The 24,349-nt window shown below is 53.1% G+C and overlaps 1 protein-coding gene across 10 annotated transcripts in view; it reads left to right on the top strand.

Annotated features, from left to right (window-relative positions):
- MAP4 (microtubule associated protein 4) overlaps positions 1–24,349 on the top strand; it is a 317,020-nt gene that overhangs the window by 215,536 nt on the left and 77,135 nt on the right. For all 10 annotated transcript variants that reach the window (XM_015422361.1, XM_015422360.1, XM_015422359.1 and 7 more), the window contains 4 exons: positions 476–568; positions 3,543–4,346; positions 5,514–5,666; positions 7,099–11,331. In XM_015422361.1, the coding sequence (XP_015277847.1) occupies positions 476–568; positions 3,543–4,346; positions 5,514–5,666; positions 7,099–11,331 (5,283 nt within the window). The remainder of the gene's footprint in view (positions 1–475; positions 569–3,542; positions 4,347–5,513; positions 5,667–7,098; positions 11,332–24,349) is intronic.

The raw sequence follows: 24,349 nt of genomic DNA, 5'->3' as shown, positions 1-24,349 counted from the left end.
GGGGCTTTGGGGAGGTCCTGTTTGGTGCCCCTAAAGGGCCAGGGCCGGCCTGCGCTCTAGGCGAATTCCTAGTTCACCTAGCAGGTGAGGCAGCCCTGTGTGCATTAGGTGATGGCTTTACTCTGATGGAAACGGGAGCCCCGTGTCATGAAATAGCTTCGGTGGCTTGTGCTGCAGAGGCCTTGAAACAGCTGGTTCCTCAGCCAGTCAGAGCTGGGGCATCGTGCCCGGTTGGCTTTGGAGCTTCTTGGTCATGGGTAGGCGGACTTGACCGTCTTCCAGTTCCGGGGGGCTTGGATCGGGGCATAATTGGGGTGCATTTTCTTCAAACATGCAGCCGCCGGTGCTGGTCGCGTCTAAGGCCCAGTTCGGTTCTCTTTCGTGGTGATGTGCTTCCTTCCAGTCTTCAGACTTCAGAAACGAAGGGGCGTGGTGGATCCTAACCTTTCTGTCCATGTTGGTTTCTCTCCCGTAGGCAGTGCAGGTCCTGCCCCTACAGCAGGAGAGCTGATGGGATTTGAACCTTGGTTTGACCAGAGGACCCTTCCTCCAAAGGAAGCGCTAGCAAGTGAGTGAGTCCGCAGTGAGGCTTCGTGGCCTTTTTTTTGTGGTGGTGGTGGTTGTTACCCCCTAAAAATGACATCAGTTCTTCATTCATGCGAGAAACACTTTGATAAGCCCTTCTGTGAAGCAGTCTCAAGGTCGCCGGGCACTTCTCTGTGAGTAAGGACTTGCAAAGAAGACCATGGGACAAGGACTGGGGGAAGAGGCTCTTCCCTTAGCCCCTCCCTATCATTCCTCACCCTGCTCTGCCTCCCATTCATTCTATTTATTTATTTTTGTTTTATTTATTTGATTTTTATACCACCCACCCCGAACGGGCTCAGGGCGGTGTACAACAGAACAATAGAATTAAAACAGCGTTACAATAACAATTTGCACAGAATAGTATCCTCCGATACCATGTTAAAAAACAGAGAGATCAGACGTTAAGTCAAACCCGGTGTCTAATCAGATGTCTAATCAGATCCAGGCCACTGATGGGTGATTGGCCAGAAGCTGGGGGGAGGGGAGGGGGCATCCGCTGCCTCAACCATATGCCCGGCGGAAGAGCTCCGTCTTGCAGGCCCTGCGGGACTTCTCCCTTTTGTCCCCTGATATCGCATCCTGCCTTGCTTCCCCTCTGCCGTACTAAGCGGGCTCAGTGTGTCTCTGCACTCCGAGAGATTGTCCTGAATTTCCTGGCCTGCCGCTTTTTAAGGTTAGGTGCTTTGCTCCGTACCCCCACCCCAAGAAGCTGGGCGAGGGTCAGGGTGGAAATGCCGTCAAGTCGCAGCTGAACTTGCGATGGCCCCATTGGGTCTTCAAGGCAAGGGATGAACAGGGTGGCTTACCGTTTCCTGCCTCTGCACAGCCACCCTGGACTTCCTTGGTGATCTCCCCTCCAAGTACTAACTGGGGCTGACCCTGCCTGGGTTCTGCGACCTGACAAGATCGGGCTCGCCTGGGCCACCCACTAATTCTCCTTGGTGTCCTCTGATATCACATCCTGCTCGGCTTCCCCTCAGTTCCAGTGAGTGGGCTGGGTGAGTTTCTGCACTCAGAACGATCATCCCAGGGGTCATTTCCTGCAGGAGCGCACAGGAGCGGAGCTCCGGCAGTAAAGAGCCCAGGGGGCGGGCACATGCAACAAGCCCCACCCCCTGCTCCCAGCAGCCCTCAGTCAGAGCAAGAAGAGCCAGGTAAGCTGTAGAGTTCACCCCCAGCTCCCTGGTCCAAAACAGTCCAGTGGCACCTTTGAGACCAGGTTTTATTCAGGTACAAGCTCTCCCTCCTCTGCAAGAAGGACGCATCTGCACCTGCTCCCCCCCCCCCAATAGCTAGCAATCCAAAAGAGTCCAGTGGAGCCTGAGCGGTGGGTGTTGCCTTCTGACACACTTTTCCGGTGATGTCAGGGGGTGGGGCATATGCAAATAGGCTATGCTAATGAGCTCCTGCACCTCTTTTTCTACGAAATGACCCCTGGATCATCCTAAAATGTCCCATCCAGAAGCATGTTACAGTTAGGTGCTTCACTCCCCCTCCTCACCCCGAGTAGCTTGATGGAGGTGGTGGGAAGTGCCATTAGGTCACAGCCGGCTCATGGCAACCCTTTTGGGATTCCAAGGCAAGAGACCAACAGAGGTGGTCTGCCGTGGCCTGCCTCTGCGTAGCCACCCTGGACTTCCTCGGTGGTCTCCCCTCCGAGTACAAACCGGGGCTGACCCTGCGTAGCTTCTGAGATCTGACAAGCCTGGGCTAGCTTTGGGTATCCAAATCAAGGCCGAGAAGTTTGACGCGGAAGTCAAGGGGAGGCCGGTAAGAGCTCCACAATCTCTTTGTCATCGTCTCAGCCTTCCAGTGCCCCATGCAAACAGCTGGGGAAACTAGCGTCACCGAGATACCAAACATACAGATTCCGCTAGGAAAAGCACCATCAAAGATTGCCAAAGTATTTAAACTCTGTTTAACAATTACAATCTCTTATATCACAGTTTTAAAGTTGGTGGTGTCACAACATCAAAATAAGTGCATACTATAACTATAAATATTATAAACAAGGCATAGATTACTGTGTTTCCTCCTTCGAAGATAAATATTGGTCCGTGTAGTCCGTTCAACTTGATAGGAGGAATCCACGTTTGCAGAACATTTTCAAAAACAGCCTTGCAAAAACGCCCATTCTAGATACTTAAAGGAGACGTTTCCATCAGCTTCTTCAGTTTGCCGGCTGCAAGTTGGAACCCAATTTCAACAATTTCCCTTGACAACAAGGTTCACAGTGTGAAGGAGCGAATCATAGGTTCTCGTATGATTGTTGAAATCGGGTTCTAACTATGCAGCCGGCAAACTGAAGAAGTTGATGGAAACGTCTCATTTAAGTATCTAGAACGGGCGTTTTTGCAAAGGCTGTTTTTGAAAATGTTTTGCAAACGTGGATTCCTCCTATCAAGTTGAACAGAACTGTATGGACCAATATTTATCTTTGAAGGAGGAAACATTGTAATCTGTGCCTTGTCTATAGTTATATTTATAGTTATACAGTATGCACTTATTTTGATGTTGTGACACCACCAACTTTAAAACTGTGATATAAGAAATTGTAATTCTTAAATAGAGTTTATATATTTTGGCAATCTTTGATGGTTTTTTCCTAGCAGAATTTGTATGTTTGGTTTGGTATTCCAGTGCCATATGGCAGATGTGGGGCATGTCTCTGGCTGTCCTCTTAGCTGACCTCAAGGCTTTCATTCTCTTCCGGCTGCTGATCTCCAGGCCCACAGCAGGTGGGTGGGGGTAGGAGTCTTGGCTTTGGCCACGCTCTGAGGAGTCCACGGGTTCCAGCCTTTGCTTTCCAGTTTGGCGAGTGGTCTCTTGCACACAAAAGATGTTAGCTGAGAATCAGCCTGCCCGTGGTTGGCAGACTAGAGTGCAGGTGGACAGAACATATCTGCATGCATTTGTGAATGGGAAAAACCAACCCTGCTTTTCTCTTGGGACAGCCTCTCCAGAAGCCCCTATGAGCAAGGATCAAAAGACAAAGGCCGCGGAGTTAGCAGCCCCGGCTGTAGACAGTTGTGCACTGGAGAAACAGGAGGAAAAGAAGACCTCACCCGACCAGCACAAGGAGAAGGAAAGCAGCGGCCCATCTCCCAGCCAGCAGATGGAGGAGGCAGCAAGCAAGCCCAGTGAGAAGGTGGGTGAGAGTAAGGCAGAAGAGGCAGCTAAACCTCCTCCCAGCCCGAAAGCAGAAGAGAAGAAGCCCTCTCCCGCCCTTCATATGGAGGCAGGAGAGAGTGAATGGCCTGCCCAGAAAGCGGAAGAAAACAAGATTGCTCCCAGCCAGAGAATAGATGAGAAAGTGGAAGAAAACAAGATTTCTCCCAGCCAGAGGATAGATGAGAAAGTGCAAGAAAACAAGATTGCTCCCAGCCAGAGGATAGATGAGAAAGCGGAAGAAAACAAGATTGCTCCTAGCCAGAGGATAGATGAGAGCAAGGCCTCTCTCAGCCAGCCTAGAGAGGAGGCCACCAGTAAACCACTCGTCCAGAAAGTAGAAGACAGCAAGCCTGCTCCCAGCCAGCATGCGGAGAAGGTAGAGCAGAGCCCGGCCCCTCCTCCTCACCCCTTGGAAAAGCAAGAAGAGAGTAAGCCCCCCTCCTCTCCCAGCTGCCCTGTGGAGCACTTTCCCGAGTTGGAGAAGCTCAACAAGAGGAACAAGGACTCTCCCAGCAAACCTGCCGAGGAGCATGAGGAGCATCAGCAGCCGCCAGCCAAACCTGTGGAGATTTTCCCAGAACCTGCAGGTAAGGAAAGCAATGGGAAAGGGGTGCGCTTCACTGAGATGGGCACACCAGCCTGTCTTTCCCTTGGCGGCAAATGGAGTCTCCCATAATTTAAAATTATAAAAAAACAGGGTTCATTACCTGCCGGAGCGCACCAGAACGGTGCTCCGGCAATAAGGAGCCCAGGGGCGGGGCGGCCCCCCCCCCCCGGTGGGGATTTAAATGCCTTTCTTCCCCTTCCCCAGCTGCAGGGCACCTGGAGAAGATCAGGCAGGTAACCCAGGAAGTTCTGCCTGCCTGCCCTTCCCTTCTCTTCTCCAGCCAGCCAGCCATGGCGAGTTGGCTGGGGAGGGGAAGGGGAGGCGGGAAGACATGCCCCCCTTTTCCCATGAGCCTCTCCGCTTTTGTGGAGAAACTCAGGGGGGGGGATTTTGAACATGTCTGGGTACCCTGCCTGCCCTTTGTCAAGGTGTGTGGCATATGCAAATGAGTTGTTGGCCTTCCAGAAGAACTGGCTGGCCACTGTGTGAGACAAGATTCTGGACTGGATGGACCCTCCCTAGTCTGATCCAACAGGGCTCTTCTGGTGTTCTTATCAGGGGAAGGCCTCTGCCTTTGTGCCCTGCTGTTGGCCCTCCAGAGGAACTGGCTGGCCCCTGTGTGAGACGGGAGGCTGGAGTGTATGGACCCTCCCCGGTCTGATCCAGGAGGGCTCTTCTGGTGTTCTTCTCAGGCCCTCCAGAAGAACTGGTTGGCGGCTGTGTGAGACAGGATGCTGGAGTAGCTGGACCCTCACTGGTCTGGTCAAGCAGGGCTATTCTGATGTTCTTATCAAGGGAAGGCTTTGGCCTCTCGGCACTGTTGCCGGCCCTCAAGAGGAACTGATTGGCCCGTGTGAGACAGGAGGCTGGACTGCATGGACCCTCAGTGGACTGATCCAGCAGGGCTCTTTTTATGTACTTATCAGGGAAAGGCCTCGGCCTCTCTGCCCTGTTGTTGCCCCTCCAGGGGAACTGGTTGGCCCCTGTGTGAGACAAGATGCTGGACTCAACAGACCACTGGTCTAATCCAGCGGGGCTCTTCCTAAGTTCTCATAGCTGAATCCTGCCCCTGAAGATTGTGCTTTTGGCCGGCTGGACTATCTCCCAGCTTTAATGAGATTCCTTGTGCTTTTGCTCCTACCAAAAGAGCCCAAGGAGCCTGTGCCTGTGGGAGAGCCCAAAGCAGAACCGAAGGAGCCCTTTCCGGGAACGGCGGCTCTTGACCTTGCTGGAGCAGAGAAGCCAAAGGAAGGCCCACCTGTGGAGCAGCCCCAGGAGAAACCCCCTCGGGACCCTGAAGGTAGGTGGAGGAAGGGAAGTAGCAGGAGAGGAGCGGCGGCTCTCGCAGTGCAGGTCTCCCCTCTCTGCCCGGCTGCTCCTCTCTCCTGCAAACTGCACTGGCCTCCTGCATCTTTTGCGAAGGGAGGAAGAGGTTTCCTAGGCTTATTTCGTGATGCCCCTGCGCCAAGGCCGGGTCTCTCCTTTAGGTCGCTGACGTTAGACCGGTAGCCGTGTCAGACACTGACAGATTCACCACAATCTTTCCCCTCTTTTACCAACATGTATTGGTTTATCCCCCACCCCACCTCCAGTGCTGAGATTCTTTTTGCTTAACGTTTAATTCTGGCTATCAGACAGGGGTCATTTCCTGCCGGAGCGCACAGGAGCGGAGCTCCGGCAGTAAAGAGCCCAGGGGGCGGGCACATGCAACAAGCTCCACCCCCTGCTCCCAGCAGCCCTCAGTCAGAGCAAGAAGCAGCCAGGTAAGTTGCAGAGCTCCCCCCAGCCCTCCGGTCCAAAACAGTCCAGTGGCACCTTTAAGACCAGGTGTTATTCAGGTACAAGCTCTCCCTCCTCTGCGAGGACAGATCTGCGCATCCCCCCCCCCCAATAGCTAGCAATCCAAAACAGTCCAGTGGAGCCTGAGCGGTGGGTGTTGCCTTCTGACACACTTCCAGTGATGTCAGGGGGTGTGGCATATGCAAATAAGTTATGCAAATAAGTTATGCTAATAAGTTATGCTAATGAGCTCCTGCACCTCTTTTTCTACGAAATGACCCCTGCTATCAGACAAGTGTTCCATAGCAGACCCCTTAACAGGAGTGGTCTGTACTCGTGCTGGAGTTTAATCTTGGCATGTCTTCCACTTTCCCTTTAATCTCTTTCCACTGCTCTATTGAGGGATGATTCCGGGGGCCCACCTCTGCCAAATCGGTCTCTGCAGCCTTTTCCGTTGAACGGAGCAAACGCTCCATCCTGGACAGAGGGGGTGGCTTTGTTCTTCCAGCAGAGAGTTTCACCTTCTGCTGGTACTTGTTTGCCGACTTGGCTTCTCCATGTGTCTGTATGCACATTGCGTCATGCCTCACCACCTCGTTTCCTCCTGCAAGGAAATGCTAGGATATTTTTGCTTGAGCATCTTTCTAAGAAAGAAGCAAAATGAGTCCCAAAGCCCGTTTAATTTGGGCCGCGAGAGCTCTTTGAGCACAAGGAAGAGTAGTGGCCTCGTGTTCTTTAACATACATGCAGCGAATCTTCAGGAGACTTTGCCCATAGTGTGTGATAAATTGGCAGTAAGCAGTGAATATACACTAGGATGGATTAGTACCGCCACCTTCTCCAAACTTGGCAGCATTTTGAAGTGGGGTAGACAAGTAAGGCCTCTGGCACTCTGGTGAGTTACTCTTGATAAGTCAGTGCCCTGGCAGCTGAGCAAACTTCCTGTATTCCAGGTGTATCCACTACCCAAGTCAGACAAGCTAACAAATCCAGTGACCACCGCAGGTTTAACAAAGCAAAGCCTGCTCGAGTACCTATTGGAGATGCCCCGGCAGAGCTTCTTGCACCATTCCCGGCACAGAAGAGCCGCAACCACGGAGAAGACCCCTTTGCCACACCAGAATGGGGCTATGTCACCGGGACGTCCCCGCGGGGCAAGGCCGCTCCTCGGAAAGCCGCTGGCCATCCGTTTGAGCTTGCGGAAGGCCAGAGAGATGACTCGCAAGAGGGCTGGGATCCGGAAGCATCGGCGGCGTTTAAGAAGAAGAAGAAGAAACCAAAGCAGAAGAGAAACCAGCACCCCAGGTCAGTGGAAGCGTGGGAGGAAGCCGCTGAACGGCTGAGAACTCCCCCGTGTGTTTCCGAGCCCCAAAAACCTGACGTTCCCCTTGCCGTGCCCCTTGAGAGCCCCCAAGAGGTCACAGGTGTCTCCGCGGGAGTCCTTTGGAAAGACACTTCTAAGCGCGAGATGGAGTGGCAGCCGTCGGGCGCTCAGAGCCAGGCCTCCGCCCCTGCAGGAGGAGAGCTGATCCAGCACACCGAAAGCTCTTTGAAACTCGAGCTGGACGCAAAAGCAGTAGAATTTGGCAGAGCGGAAATGATCGGTGATGACAGAGCGAGGTTGCCGTCTAAAAGCAGAAAGAAAGGATCTCCCAAGGAGCAGGCGAAGGGCCCCGCTGAGCGGAGCAAGCTGGGGAGCCCCACGTCCCCCCCAGCGCAAGCCAGCCCTGCGGCAATAAGCATCTTCGGGGAAAGCAGGGAAGGGGAGGGCCGGTCTCCCAAGAACGTGGGCCTGGACCTGTCTGCTGTGGACACCGGACCCACTGCAAGCAGCCGCGTGGCTGTGAGCGGGGAAGCTGCAAAACCAGCAGAGGTGGAAGGAGGAAAGGCGACCCCAGAGGATCCAGTGGCTGGAAATGCGGTCTTGGAAGGGAAGCCCAGACAGCCAGGTGGGCACGGAAACGGCAGGAGGGCTGGGAAGGAAGCCACTGACGCTCCCTCAGAGGAGAAGGCTGCAGAAGCACCCACAGAAAGGAGGTTCCCTGAAAGAAGCAGCCCAGCTGCGCCAGAGCCCGTGCCAGCACCGAAAGCAAGGCGTCTGTCAGATGAGAGCGGCCCAGTGGGAAATGAGAAGCCTGCTTTTGGTTCAGGAGAAAGTCCCTTTTCCTGGGAAGCACATTCAGATGCAGCGAAGCCCCTTGCCCTCGATGAAAGACTTGGAAGTGGGAAAGTGCCTTTGACTGATACAAACAAGGCCATCTGCTCCAGTCCACCTGAAAAGCCGGCCATGGCTGTTCCCAGGATGGCTGCCGATCAACCTAAAAAGAGGAGCAGCGATGGGAAAAGCAAGAAGGCAAAAAATTACCCGGAGCAGCAGCCGCAGCAGCAGAGGCTGCCGCTTTCAGAGGACATGGCTGATCTGAGGCGGGGTCTGGCCGTGGAGAAAGTGGTGTCGCTCCCCGAAGTGGGCCCCGGTGCCGCCAGCAATGAGACGATCTGCCCCGGTCTCACAGAGAATAAAGCGGCTCGCGGCTCTGCAGGGGCAGGGGAGAAGCCAAAGAAAAGGAGCGGCGACGGGAAGAGCCTTAGGGCCGCCGAAAGAAGTTTCTTTGGGCCGCTGTTTCCCCCGGAGGCAGAGAAGAGCGCCGGCAGCCTTCCCATCGAGGTGAGCCCTGCTGATCGAATGAGAGAGAAAGTCGTTCCCGATAAAGAACCTGGCTCGGAAACCGGGAGCCGGTTGTTGGAAGCTGCCGCAGATACGGCAAAGCCACAAGCTCTTTCTGCAACGCCCCAAGTAGGAAAACCAAACGTGCCTCCACCCTGGAAGGGCGAGTGGGCTGATCTCCCTTCCTCAGCGTACCCCTTTATCACGGAGACTCCGACCAAAGCGCCTGAATGTCCCGCCTCGCTCGCAGCAGGCGCCCAGACAGAGGGAGCTGTCGTGTCCGATAAAGGCAAGGACCCGAGTCCCACCAGTGCAGAGGGCTCCGTCGTGGCAGAGCCCGGTTCAGCGCTGCCGATGAGCAAGCCCAAAAAGAGGACCAGCGATGGGAGAAGCAAAAAATCCAGCAAGTATGCCACACAACAGCCAGAAACCGACACCAGGGTGAACAGGTCCTCCGCGATGGATGGCGCCGCTAAAGAGACGGGTGCTGTTGACAAGAGTGACTCCACAGTTCCGGAGCAACCAGGCGGAGGCCCAGCGCAGTGTCCCGCCATAAAGCCGGTGGAAGGCCCTGAAGGAAAGGAGGACAAGGACTCCGGCACGGCTCTCAAAAACAGTTGCTCCGAACAGCCACCCACTTCGGCCCGAAGAACGAGCCCCGCAAAGCAGGAGCCTCTCGGCAAAACCAAAGACGCTCCTTCCGCCCGCAAAGGGCAGGAGATTAGTCTGGCTTCCCTGGAGCATCTTGCAGAAGCTATAGCTTCACCACAAGCGCACCCCCCCTTCAGAGAGCCGGCTAAAGAAGAGCCAAAGATCCCCGGGGATGACGGGCCGATGCCCCAAGTTCATGAGGTTTTGGAGGCAAAGCTGGATCTTGCTGGACCGGCTGCTGCGTGCCGAGAGCCGGGTCAGGTGGAGAAGGTTCCATCCCCTGCCACAGGCAAAGGAAGAGCTGCAGACCATCTTCCGAGGGATCCAGAAGCTGCAGGCCACGCTCCTCGTGTCCCGGCTGCCGATGAGACGTGTAAAGGAGCGGATGATGGGATAGATAGAAAGAGCAGGGCTAGTGTGGACCATCCGCTTCCTTTGGGGGCCGAGGCAGAGGGGGCTCCGGGTGCCGAGATCCATGATAAGCCTAAAGGGCGCTCTTCCGATAGACGCAGGAAAGAGCCAAGAGACGGCGGTTTGGATCCGGCCAGCAGGCAGGATCCTGGCGTGAAACCCGCAAAGCGGGGCAGCGACGGAAAAAGCAAAAAGACCACCAGCTCCCCAGAGGAGCCCGTCCTTTCGCCTGCAAAGGCAGACCCGAAGCAAGGGCAGCATCCCAAGGCGACCGGGCTGGAGTACGCCTTGGAAGGAATGGAGTTTGTGGACGAAAACCGAAACATTAAAAGCTTCCCTCCGGGGCATCCGATGCTTTGGGATGGAAACACAGTGAGCTTCCTTGGCCCCTTTGGTTCACCGGGGCCGTCTCCTCTGGATGAAGCGAATCCCAGGAGCCAGTGCCCCTTTCTCAGCTATCAAGGCAAAGTTGCAGCGGGACTAACGAAGGAGCCGCTTTCCCCTCCAGGAGGAGTGGAAGACTCGAGCAGAGAGGAGCGGAAGGCCAAGAAGCCTGATCTCCAGGAAGATTCGGCCGCGGCTGAATTCAGAGAGGCCATGATAGAGGCCTCCCTTTTGGTGAAGGCAGGGGACAAGACGAGGGAGAAGAGGAAGAAAGCCAAGCAGGCTTCGTCCAACCAGGTCGTCAAACAGGACGCCAGAGCAGAAGACCGGGCAACGTCCCCCGTTTCCGCAGAAGTGGAAGGCGGAGGAGTAAACCTGTTGGACAAAACGCCAGGCTTTGGGCTCTCTTCTTCAGCATTAGTTGCAGTGATGCCGGAGGAGAAGGCGGCTCGGGGCGCAGTTGCTGCAGCATCAGGAAGCTGCTCTGCTGGGATAGAAGTCATCACCCCCCCTGCAGAAATTCCAGCTCCCTGGGAGAATAACAAAGAAGCTGTCGCACTTCAGGCTCTGACAGCAGTGCTGGTCGGTGGCAGCGGAGAACCCACGGGGTTGAGCGAAGGCGCTAAAGTGGGTGAAGAGAGGATATCCGAGTGCCCAGAGAGTTTAGGAAGTACGGCAAGGGTAGATAAGGCCTCTGAGGACGTCCCCCCGGCACAAGCGACTCCTGCTAATAAACCCCAAGACTATTCTGAGCCTTCGGAACAAGGTGGCATGACCGAACCTGTGATCGGCCGGGAGGAAGCAGCGAGGGAGGCCGCTGAACGAGTGGTCCCCGGCTCTGAAACCGGCCCAGGCGCAGCGGTCGGTCTGCAGGCGGTCGCGGAACGTCCTGACCAAGCCCCGAGGGAGACCAAGAGAGAGGAAAGAGCCAGAGCCCCAGAGCAGATCAAAGGATACATGCGACCCACCAAGTCGAGAGGACTCCCTCCTCCCCCGCTGCGAGCGGCCGCTCCAGAGCCGGGCAAGAGACGGCCCGTGAAGCCGGATGGGCTGGGCCCGCCGAGGCAAGAGAGAGGTGTGTGCGCATGCCCCTGCGGCCCCTACGGCTTGTGTGTGAGGCGTCGCTCTTTCTCGGCGCATTGGCTTGAGCACCTAACTGTTAATCCCGCGTCCGACGCACAACCGTCCCCGGCATGAGTGTGTCTTGGCTGTCTCTAAGAGCCCGTGTGAATCCGCTTGGCTGTTTCACAGCACTGACACCTGAGTTTTTCCTCGAAGAAGTGGTCGTGTGAGCCGAACTCCAAAGCTTCTCTTTAACGCGCTTGTCCTTGCTTCCTCTACTACCCACTAATCATAAAAATGGCTCCTCTTTGGGGAAGCCGCTTCTCGGCACAGTGTTGCTCGGAGCCAGTCCCTCGGCCTGAGGGCCACATTTTGGTGCATACGGCACTTTCGCTTCCCACTGCCCACGCCGGGGCTCCGCTGCTGTGTGTGTGCTCTTTGCATAGAAAGGTGGGGTCCCACGTCTCCAGAATCCAGAGACCTTGAGGCGGCTGCGTTCCCATCAGTTGAGAGCGTTGTTGCAATACATGATTTCTTGAAAACCAGTCTGGTAAGATGACGTGGTGTTCCTCGTGCACGTCTCCGGAGCTGGCATGGAGGTGTTTGTGTAATGGTTGACTTGCGTAGCAAGCCCAGTACGAACACTGTGGCATGGAGTGCAGCCATGTTGTGTGTGTTGAGTAGTGCATGAGCCCGTTCCGAGTGGCACATGGTAAACGAAGTGGTGCATCTTGGTGTGAGGAGGTGGGGTTTGCAGTGGGGGGGGGGAGGCACGCCGATGATGCTCACCCTCTGTATCTGCAGTGACGGTCCCTCTGTGTGTTACAGTCTCCTGGCTCTTCATTTGCAAGCAGAGGGGAGATCAGAGAGGAGAATTCTGCTCCCTAGGCCGGGGGTCCTCAGCGTGGTGCTGCAGTGGGTGCCAACCAAAGTGTTTTTAGAAAGCGGGCAGTGTTCCCTCTAAGCTGAGTTACTGTGAGCTAGCCTCCGGCTCACACATTTTTGTCTTAGCTCAGGAAGGACGGCTCCAGAGCAGACTAATTTATGCAGCGGCCAAATCGCTCGCCCACAACTTTAATGCCAGTACCTCACAAAGGAGAATTTTTGCTCACGAGACTCCACAGCTTAGAGGAAACATTGAAAGCGGGCAGGGCCAGGTGGGGCTTTTGCCCAGCAAGGCTTCTGATTGGCTGCTGGAGATTTGATTGACACAGAAACAACAATTGAAACATTGTTCAGGAAGGAGGGAGCATTGAGAGAATGCCAGACGAAACAGAAAGCCTTCACCTCCTGGAGGAAGACGGCATCAGAAGGGGGAGAGGCGAGTCTCTCTGGGGAGAGAGTCCCAGAGCTCTGACGCCATGCCTGAGACGGCCTTCTCCCGGGGTTGCCTAGTCTCGGAACGCAAAGCAGGGCCTCCAAAGATGACCATAGTGGTCGGACGGGTTCATAAGGGAGCAGTTTGGTGTCGTGGTTAAGTGCGCGGACTCTAATCTGGGAGAACCGGGTTTGATTCCCCACTTCTCCACTTGCACCTGTTGGATGACCTTGGGCAAGCCGTAGTTCTGACAGGCAAGGGTTGAGTTACAGGCAAGGCCTTCTGGTGCAACAGCCCTGTCGGTCCTGGGCAGTTACAGAGCTTAGATGATTCTGGTCTCCTTGACTTGCTACAGTTAGGTTGGGTGTCCAGCAGTTTAAACTCTTTGGATTGGCTTGAGAGCCAGTTTGGTGTCGTGGTTAAGTGCGCGGACTCTAATCTGGGAGAACCGGGTTTGATTCCCCACTTCTCCACTTGCACCTGTTGGATGACCTTGGGCAAGCCGTAGTTCTGACAAGAGCTGTCCTTGAAAAAGAGCAGTTTCTGGCAAGAGCTCTCTCAGCCCCGCCTACCTCCCAGGGTGTCTGTTGTGGGAAGGGGAAGGAGTTTGTGAGCCACTCTGAGACTCCTTTGGGTAGTGAAGGGCGGGGTATAAATCCAATCTCCTCTTCTTCTTCCTCGTCTTCTTTCTCTTCCTCTTCCTCCTCCTCCTCCTCTTCTTCTTCGTTGGTTCCAAACCATATAGGGCTCTGAAGGTCAAGACCAGCATCTTCAGTCGTGCCTAGAAGCGAACTGGGAGCCAGTGTAGATGGGACAAGACTGGAGTGATAGGTTCCTACGGCCCACTCCAGTCCACCTGCCGGCTGCAGCACTGTGCACCAACAGAAGTCCCCAAATGCTTTTCAAGGGCAGCCCCGTGTAGACTGCATTGCAGTAATCTAATCTCATCTTTCCTTCTTGCTACCTTGAGATCCTTTTACTGGAAGGGTTAGACTGAGCCGTGGGGCCTTCTGTGTCCCGCACATGTGCTCTGCCCCTCAGTTATGGTCTCTCCCCCCTCCCAACTTAACACGTCCAGGCGGTTTTACATCTCCTTTGGGTACCTGATCCCTTCTCGTGCTCCGTCGTCTGTCCAGTCATCTCTGAATTAACGAGGTAGGGGGCCGGAACGCCCTTTCCGAAGTCACTGCCCCCAGCAGCAAGATGGGATCATGCCCGTAGGTGGATTCCCATGGCGTCGGCTTATATAGAAGAAACCGTTAACTCGGTAGAGGACCGAGGCACGCTGGCCTCAAATGTTTTGCTCTGGTTTCTGAGTGGTTTTGTATCTTTAATGAGCGTTGCATAAGCTTCAAAGTAGTTCTATTTTGGTGGAAGTGCTGTGCATGAACTTGTGCTCTACAAGCTTTGTGTGTGTGTGTGTGAGAGAGAGAGAGTGTGTGTGATCCCCCCCCCCCCCCGCATGGCGATACAAAACGAAGGGTGTTCAAAGGCAATGTCTTCTTTTCATACTGAGAATCGAATTGCTGGAAGACTTTCCCCCTTGTGTTCCTTGTAAAGTGCTGTATTGAAAAGGGGACTTGAATGAGCCTAGGAGGCTGCTACGGATGTGAAACGTCACCCCAGAATGAAATAAGCTGTACAGGTAATTGGGGTTGCGTAGGGCACAGGACGTCCCTGCGGAGGGTCCCCTCTGAGCGAGCAAGCTGAGTACGTGGGCCGGCTCCCCTCGGCAGAGCGCTCCTCATAATGCCAGGGTAGGAACCCCTCGTTTTCTTCTCTCCCCGGGTTGCATATTGCATTACAGATTGAAGGCAAGCGGCAGGTTTGTTAAAGAGGGAGGCGTGAGAATGTGGTTCTACTACTTTGTGACTCGAAAAGAAAGAACATAAGAGAAGCCAATGTTGGATCAGGCCAATGGCCCATCCAGTCCAACACTATGTCACACAGTGGCCAAAAATACCAGGTGCACTCAGGAGGTCCACCAGTGGGGTCAGGACACCAGAAGCCCTCCCACTGTTTCCGCCTCCCCTTCCCCCCAAGCACCAAGAAGACAGAGCATCCCTTGCCCCAGACCGAGAGTTCCTCTCTATACCTTGTGGCTAATGGCCACTGATGGACCTCTGCTCCATGCGTTTATTCATAAGAACATAAGAGAAGCCAGTGTTGGATCAGGCCAATGGCCCATCCAGCCCAACACTCTGTGTCACACAGTGGCCAAAATACCAGGTGCCATCAGGAGGTCCAGCAGTGGGGCCAGGACACCAGAAGCCCTCCCACTGTTGCCACCCCCCCAAGCACCAAGAATACAAAGCATCCCTTGCCCCAGCCTGAGAGTTCCTATCTGTACCTTGTGGCTAATAGCCACTGATGGACCTCTGCTCCAGATGTTTATCCATAAGACAAGCCAGTGTTGGATCAGGCCAGTGGCCCATCCAGCCCAACACTCTGTGTCACACAGTGGCCAAAAATGCCAGGTGCCATCAGGAGGTCCAGCAGTGGGGCCAGGACACTAGAAGCCCTCCCACTGTTGCCCCCCCCCCAAGCACCAAGAATACAGAGCATCCCTTGCCCCAGACTGAGCGCTCCTACCTAGACCTTGTGGCTAAGAGCCACTGATGGACCTCTGCTCTGTATGTTCATTCAATTCCCTCTTGAAGCTGTCCATGCTTATAGCTGCCGCCACCTCCTGTGGCAGTGAATTCCACGTGTTAATATCTCTTTGGGTGAAGAAGGACTTCCTTTTATCTAACCCGACTGCTCAGCAATTTCACGGAGTGTCCATAAAGAGTTCTTGTATTGTGAGAAAGGGAGAAAAGGACTTCTTTCTCCACCTGCTCTATCTACGCATAATGGAGTTTCCCAGCACAAAACTTCAGGCACACATCTGACTTGAAGTCCTTGTCGCGGCCATGTGTTTGCCACATAGATGTTGCAAAACATAAATCGGTCCCATCCACCACGTGTAACATGTTAACTGCTCTGATAATCTTCTCCTCAGCTAGAAGGTTCTTGGCCACCAACACCTCCAGCCACTGATGGACCTCTGCTCTATATGTTTGTCCAATTCCCTCTTGAAGCCGTCCATGCTTGTAGCTGCCACCTCCTCCTGTGGCAGTGAATTCCATGTGTTAGTCATTCATTGGGTGTAGAAGGACTTCCTTTTATCCGTTCTAACCCGACTGCTTAGCAATTTCATGGAGTGCCCACAAAGAGTTCTTGTATTGTGAGAAAGGGAGAAAAGGACCTCTTCCTCGACCTGGTCTATCCCACGCATAATCTCATAAACCTCGATCCTGTCACCCCTCAGCCATCGTCGTTCCTCCAAGCTAAAGAGCCGCAAGCACTTTAACCCTTTCTTCATAGGGAAAGTCCTAAGGATCTGCTTGGAGTTTCCCAGAAATGGGGCCCGTTTTCTATTTATTATCACTATTATTTATTTGGGGGGGGGCAGGAAGAGCTCCAGCAGACCCTCTCTGGCTTGTCGGAGCCTGTGGCGAACCCCACGGTGCCTCGGGTTGGCGTTTAATTAGCGCGACTGCTCTTGGGGGGATCTAGCGGGGAGCACTTCATCATCCTGGAAGGGGGAGTTGCCTTGGTTACCAGTGCAAAGGAGAACTTGCCGAAACAATCAGGTCGGGTCTTTCTCTCCTCTCCTCCTCTCTCTTTTAACGCGTTGAACGGGATAAGTAGTAGCTTCAGGAGCAGAGCGAAAATAGAAGCGTGAGGCTGCGATGGGCGGGAGCAGGCAGCTCAGAGCTGGAATCCCCGGGGTGCTGACGGAGGAGTATTTATTTCGTGGAACTGGGGGGGGGGTAGGGTGCCCGCCGTTGTGGGTGCGTCTTGGATCCAAGCAAATCCTACAGAAGTTCCATAGGATTTGCTTTAAAACAGGGGTGTCGAACTCATTTGTTACGAGGGCCGGATCTGACATAAATGAGACCTTGTTGGGCCGGGCCACGTGTGTCCTAAAATGTAATGCCAGGTAGCGGAGATATAAACTTTATAAAGGACACACACACAAAGGGTTTTTTAAAAAACTTAAAATAAAAACACGCTTAAAACATTAGCTCTCTAAGCTGCAAACCTACTTTTGATTTATTGATTTATTTATTTATTTATGCTTTCTACTTGTATCCCGCTCGAACCCCGAGGGGTCTCTGAGCGGCTTAAAGTTACTTTTTATCCCTATCTATGGCCACACATAGTCAGGGGTGGGGCCTGCCCTACCGGCACCCTGTGGAGGGACTCGCTGTTGTTTTTCCGGTTCGGCTTTTTGTTGGCTCGGCTTTCGGTTTTGGCTCCTCTTCTTCTCCTTCCGGTGGTCTTCGGAGTCGGCTGTATTCGGCGGATCCATCTGACGCGCGGTTCGACATACACCACAGAAATCTCACGCTCAGAGTTCTGAGTCTAGGACCTAGGGGAAGACACGAAATGGCTGAGTGATTGAGAGAGTCTGGCGAAGCAAGCTGTGATGCAGCAGCAGCAGCAGCAGAACTGGAAGCAGGAGACGGCCGGTTCCACTGCGGGCCTGACGGAAGCCCTCCAGGGGGCCTGATCCGGCCCCCGGGCCGCATGTCTGGCACCCCTGCTTTAAAAGGGATTAGCAGGGTTGAGAGGGATTTCCCTCTTACCGCAACTTATAATAAGGAAGAGGAGTTGCATATTTTGTAGACTTTCTGTTTTTCCTTCACTTCCTTCTCCTCTCCTCCATTTTTAATGCACACAACAGCCCTTTGGGGTAGGTTAGCCAGAGAACTTGTGCCTGGCCCAAGGTCCCCCAGCAGGCTTCCATGGCAGAGTGGGGGTTTGAACCTGGGAAACGCCAGTAGGGGTTTCCCAGACCCTAGTCCGACGCTTTAACCACCACGCACGCTGGCTCACTGGGGTTCTTGGCTGTCTTCCGTGACTTCTTTCTTCACATTAAGTGTAATTCCCCCCCCAATGGATGTTTCTAAAGGTTATAACACAATGTGACTTCTCTATAAGGAGAACAGTCGTAATGCGCCCCCCTTTAAGTACAGGGTAGGGTAGATAAAATGTCTTTTCATCAAAAAGGAAAAACAGAAAGGGAAGCACAACAGACGTAAAGGTTCCGCTTGGCCTCTGGTGTGTGAGGTGTCAGCCTCCCTACTTTTTTGTTGTTGTCCTTCAGTCGCACAGTCGAGTCCGACCCTTCGCGACCCCATGGACCACATCACACCAGGCCCTCCTGTCTTCCGCGGTGCTCCGGAGTTTGCTCAGTTTTATGTCTGTTGCCTTAACCATCTCATGCTTTGCCGTCCCCTTCTTCTTTGACCTTCTGTCTTTCCCAGCATCGGGGTCTTCGTCTCCAGCGAGGGCTCCCTTTCTTTACCTCCCTCCCTACTTTACCATTTACTCAAAGCATCTGTTTCTCTAAGGGCCACCTCTCCTTCTGCAGCAACTGGCCCTTTTCCCAGAAGGAGCCCTTTTCCTTCTCTCTGCGGCTCCGTCTCCTTCCACCAGCTATTCTTTTCCGTCGCTGGCAGACCGAGCAATATCGGCCGTGCGGTTTGTCCACCAGTTTCCTCTACTTCCTTGATCTTGGCTTTTGCTGTCTAGAAATAATCCCCCCTAGCCCTTCAAAGGTTTGCATCTTTTCTCTTCCCCGCTCCCCCCTTACCCTTCCTGCTGATTAAGCTGTTAGTCAACCATTGACTGAGCGGAGATCGGAGATACCAAAGCCCAGCTTAGATCACACTGTGAGAGGGATGAAGAAAGCCCTAGAATGGAAATTAAGGCTTAAGACATGGGGTGTCAAACATGCGGCCCGGGGGCCAGATCAGGCCCCCGGAGGGCTTCCATCAGGCCCGCAGTGGCACTGGCTGTCTTCTGCTTCTTCTTCCAGTTCTGCCGCTGCTGCGTCATCGTAGGTTTGCAGCTTACAGATACACCCCTGAACAGCATGATCAAGATTGCAACAGCACAGACATTTTGATGCAGACATTCAGAGCAAGAGGTGTCAGTTGTCAGGCACTGTGCTGCTGTTTTAAGCATGCCTTTATTTTAAGTAAAAAAACAACACCCCTTTGTGTTTGTGTCCTTTATAAAGTTTATATCTCTACTCTACCTGGCATCACATTTTATGACACACGTGGCCCGGCCCAACGAGGTCTCCTTTATGTCAGATCCGGCCCTCATAACAAACGAGTTTGACACCCCTGGCGTAAGAGAATCTGGGTTCTTGGAACCTGCCTTGGGCTTAGACAGACAGGCGGGGATTCAGGCATCTAAGCCATTCCTGATGTGTCTTCCCAGGTCAATACACGGAGGGGGAGGGAGTGGATAGGCGCTCAGGGCAGGTAAAGAAGCAGGGTCTGGTGGGAGTTTCCCAGGAGCCCTTCCCGTCTCCTTGGGGCACTGAACCTTTGTGAGCTGCCAGACCCCCCCCCCATGGGGAGAAAGGACAGCGGCACGAAGAGTACTGATTCTTTACATCGTGTCTAGTCCACCTTTCTTGCCGAGACGAGGTGGATTACCCACTTCAAAACAGCGCAGTAGGAACTAGGAACAGTACTGATGCCTAAGCTAACAATGCGACGAAACTGGATTACAGTCGAGCCCTATTGAGCCTACTAAGATGATAAGGAAAGGGAATAACAATTCTCATTTGATTGTTTCATCGGATGACCCCCCCCCCCATTTTTTTGGGCCGCAAGATCTCAGAAGATTTTCCAATAGCGAAGGAAACAAAAGCTCCAGCACAATATGCTGATCCTACGGAAGTATGGCTGGTAAACCAGTACAAACTGGGGAAGGAGAATTCCCTTAACGTCATTTCGTGGAATGTAGCCGGTGGGCCTAGAGATGTGAAGGCCCGGAAAAAAACTGGAAAAATTCAGAAAACTTTTTTTTCCCCGTTTTTTTCCTGAAGCCTTTTTTGTTTTTTTCTGAAAAATTGAAAAAATTGAAAAAAGAAAAGAAATTTTTTTTGATTATGGAACGTTTTATTTTAACATGATGAATAAAATATTTTAAGACAAGGTGTTCAAATATTTTCCAAATCATTTCTAATATATATATATGGTATCAGATTGATCTAATTTCTGTGCACTGAGGACAAGCAAGTCCTAGGTTACAAACTGAACTCTCCAATGCAAGAACAAGATGCATTTCTTCCTTTAGGAGGTGCTGTTGTCAGAAGAAAATAAAAAAGTTTCAGTTTTGTTTTTGCATGTGGCTGGGTATTCTGTTTGTAATAATTGTTTGGATACACTATATTTTTAATATGCTAGGTGTGGTCATTTCATGCCAAGAAAAAATGTCCATAGTCATATTTTATGTTCCTAAAGTAACAGAATGACTTTCAATCTAGAAAAGACAAAAGAAATGGTAATGTAGCATTTTTTTCAATTTTTCTGAAAATTTCTGTTTCCCCCCGAAAAACCCCGGGGGAAAAACGGGGTTTTTTTCGAGCTTCAAAATTTCCAGAAATTTTACATCTCTAGGCGGGTCTCGTGTAAGAGGGCTGGGTTCCTCTCCCCTGCGAAAGGGATATGGCATCCTTCTACACCCAAGAGACGTGGTCTGCTTGTGAACTCCTAGTTGACGGTTGCCATTCTTTCACACATGCGGCCATTCCAGGACAATGGCCAGGCGGACCAAAAGGGGGGCTTGGGTATCCTAATTTCTACAGCCCTCGGAGTGAAATGTGTACATCTAGACTCATTAAAAGAGCGTGCCGTGGCAGTTCGAGTTCTCGTTAACAATGAAAGATTACTAGCACGCACGGTATAATGCAGAAGAAAATTTGAGTCCAGCGGCACCTTTAAGACCAACAAGGTTTCATTCTGGGTATAAGCTTGTGGGTGCCACTGGGCTCAAACTCGGTCCTCTTGCCTCAGACCGACATGGCCACCCAACCAAACGGTATAATACAGTCACTGAAGCATCCCTGTCCGCTTCCTGCATCTCCACCTGTGTCCCCTTTTGGACTTTCAACTTCCCTTCTCTGCCAAAGGTTTCTACACCTCCTTGTCCATCTTTACGGCCTTCGCAAAGCATGTTTCCAAACCAGCATTTCTGTCTTCATGAGCCAGCTTGGGGTAGTGGTTGAGCGTGGCAGACTCTAATCTGGAGAACCGGGTTTGATTCCCCACTCCTCCACGTGAAGCCAGCTGGGTGACCTTGGGTCAGTCACCGTTCTCTCAGGACTCTCTCTCAGGCCCACCTACCTCACAGGGTGTCTATTTGGTGTAGTGGTTAAGTGCAGCCAGTTTGGTGCAGCCAGTTTTGTGTAGTGGTTAAGTGTGCGGACTCTAATCTAGGAGAACCAGGTTTGATTCCCCACTTCTCCACTCGCAGCTGCTGGATGACCTTGGGCAAGCCATAGTTCTGTCAGAGCTGTTCTCTCAAGGGCAGTTTCTGTCAAGAGCTCTCTCAGCTCCAACTACCTCACAGGGTGTCTGTTGTGGGGAGGGGGAGGGGAAGGGGAAGGAGTTTGTAAGCCGCTCTGAGACACCTTTGGGTAGTGAAGGGCGGGATATAAATCCAATCTCTTCTTCTTCTTCTATTATGGGGAGAGGAAGAGAAGTCAATTGTAAGTAGTGAAGAGCAAGCTCTAAAACCAACTCTTTTTCTCCATCTTCTCTTCCTCCTCCACCTTCTTCCTCTTCTTCCTCCTCTTCCTCCTTCTGTTCCATTGCTCCTGGGGCTCTTAGCACGACTGTGGGCTCTCTGTGACGTCACAGAAGCTCAGCCTATCACCAGGGAGTGTTTCCAGGCTGACAGCCAGATTTCAGTTCTGTCTTTGTGCAAGGCGAGTGCTGGCTCTTCCTGAGCAACAGAGCTGTGTGGGCAGTAATTGGGGAGTGTCGTGCAATACGGACAATATAACTTTACACCTTTTATACTCAGGAGTCCCTAAACTGCTTCCACCTCCAGTATTTTAAGTGTAAGCTGTGGAGGTATGAATCAGGATGCCCTGCCCCCCCTCACAGGCAGACCTTTTTTTGCAGCAGGATAAATTCAGGGGGCGTGTTGGAGCCGAGAGGCTAAAAATACTCCTTGCCTATTAGCAAAGAAGAGTTGTCATTGCTGTACTTTGCCACGAGGACAGCAGACAGCCATGTCCGCAAGCACTGAGCCGGTGGTGGCAGTGGGGGGGGGGCTGCTCTCCTGGCTCAAAATATGGCCACAGCACCCGAGCACAGCTCCTCTCTGTGCTTTGAGGAGCTGTGGCTCAGCGGTAGAGCATCTGCTTGGCATGCAGAAGGTCCCCAGGTTCACTCCCCGGCATCGCCAGTTGAAAGGTCTGGCAGGAGGTGATGCAAAAGACCTCTGCCTCAGACCCTGGAGAGCCGCTGCCAGTCTGAGTAGACAAGACTAACTTTGATAGACCCTAAGGGTCTGAACATAAGAACATAAGAGAAGCCAGTGTTGGATCAGGCCAGTGGCCCACCCAGTCCAACACTCTGTGTCACACAGTGGCCAAAAATACCAGGGTCCCTCAGGAGGTCCAGCAGTGGGGCCGGGACACTAAAAGCTCTCCTACTGTTGCCCCCAAGAACCAAGAAGACAAAGCATCCCTTGCCCCAGAGTCCCTATCTATACCTTGTGGCTAAAAGTGACTGATGGACTTCTCCTCCATGTGCTTATCTAATTCCCCCTTGAAGCTGTCCATGCTTGTAGCCGCCACCACTTCCTGTGGCAGTGAATTCCATGTGTGAATCACTCTTTGGGTGAAGGACTTCCTTTTATCTGTTCCAACCCGATCGCTCAGCAATTTCACAGAGTGCCCACGAGTTCTTGTATTGTGAGAAAGAGGGAAAAGTACTTCTTTCTCGACCTGCTCTATCCCAGGCATAATCTTGTAAACCTCGATCCTGTCACCCCTCAGACGTCGTTTCTCCAAGCTAAAGAGCCCCAAGCGTTTTAACCTTTCTTCATAGGGAAAGTGTTCCAACCCTTTTATCATTCTAGTTGCCCTTTTCTGCACTTTTCCCAGTGCTATAATATCCTTTTTAAGGTGTGGTGACCAGAACTGTACACAGTACTCCAAACGAGGTCGCACCATTGATTTATACAGGGGCATGATGATACTGGCTGATTTGTTTTCAATGGCCCTGTCCTGTTTCCAACTTCGAGCTCCCTCTGCCCCCTCGAAAGCTGCTCCGAACGACTCTCCGCACTTGAGTGGCACGCGGTGTGACGTTTGAGGCAAGGAGCCCGCAGCCGAGAATGGGACAGGCAGAAATCAGCGACACCTCGTCAGCTTGATTTGAACAGAAGTGCCCTCTCCGTTCAGGCACTGGGAACGTTGGATGCGAGCCAGAGCCCCGTAGCTCCTTGGGAGAGGGCCCTGGCTTATTGGCTGTGGCGTGATCTCTCGTAGGTCTTCGCCTGGGATGATGGAGGCTCTCGTCTGTGACACAGCAGGTGACAGTACACCCAGCACTTGTCAAGAGGCTTTTTCCCCCCACAAGCCCAACTGGAACGAAGAGGTCAAGGGGCAAGCTGCGTACCTCAAGCAGGTGTCCTTCGCTCGGGGAGGAGTTGCTTTGCCCGCAGCAGGTGGTGGCATGCCAGTTCAGACCACAGGTTCCAAGCGCCGGCACTGAGCGTCTTCAGCATCTCTTGGTGGTTTCTGAGCCTGAGAACTTGTGGGTGGCACAACCTGATACCTGCCCCTGGAAACAGGATCTCCGTTGTTAATCATACGTATGGTTCCCATTGATTTATTGCAAGGTACCTGGGAAGAGACGTCTCTTTCTTCACAGGCCCCGCCCCAGTCATAATTAGCTATCAGATTCCTGGAATAGTCCTTGCCGCGCAACTGGACGGCTGACCTGGCGTTCGTCTCCCTCAACTGCCCAAGCCCGGAGACCGAAGCCGAGGCTGCCTTTCGCACGAACGAACCTTCCTGTGGCTCGTTCGCAGCACCGTTTACTGCGATAGCAGCAGCTGCACTGCTAGGCACCTCAGAGTATATTCACACACGAAATTTCCATTTTTGTGCTCACGGAGGGGTGGAAAGCTTGATGGCACGTAAATTTTTAAAAGGGTCTGGCTGTATCGCTATGTTCAGATAAGCCACAGCATTGGGGTGGAGAGGTTTTTTTTAAAAAAAACATGAGCATGGGGGGGGCCCTGATGTGTCGTCACCGCATCAGGCAGCCTGCGAGCCCGGCTTGCTTGCTGGGTGGTGTTACAGCTTGGAGAGGAGAAAAGCAAGAAGCAGGCAGAGATGTCTCTCTCCAACCAGCCACCGGCACCCCTCTCCGAATACAGCCCTCTGTGCAAAGGCAAAAGCACAGACGGCTTTTCAGAAGGCTTTCACTGCACGGAGACACAAAAGGACTTTGGCAAAACTGACTTCGAATGGCAGAGGACGGAGGGCAAGCTGAACGAGATCGGGCTGAACGTGAACTCGGGGGGACAGCGTAAGGACGGGCTGGTGAAAAGCACCGGCTTCACGGACGAGGACAAGCTGTGCTTCTTCGAGGGGAAGCTAGACAAAGAGCTCAAGGCGGCCCCGAAAGACAAAAGAGAGATCGAGGCACAAGGCAACCACTACCAGGCAACCCCAGGTCACCTTGAGAGCTGGTCTCTGATTTCGGAGCCGTTCCCTCTCGCGGAAGGGAGTTTGGGGAGCCTCAAAATCGCAGGCTTCCATTCGGGGCCGGCAGAGTCGTCGAGACCCGCCGCCCTGCCGGGGCAAAACGAGGCCATCACTGATCAGGAGAAGGTGGCA

Source organism: Gekko japonicus, unplaced genomic scaffold, assembly GCF_001447785.1.
Source record: "Gekko japonicus isolate JY-2015 unplaced genomic scaffold, Gekko_japonicus_V1.1 scaffold915, whole genome shotgun sequence".
Lineage (NCBI taxonomy): Eukaryota > Metazoa > Chordata > Lepidosauria > Squamata > Gekkonidae > Gekko > Gekko japonicus.
Note: the sequence above shows the minus strand (reverse complement) of the source record. Positions and strands in the feature narration are given on the sequence as shown.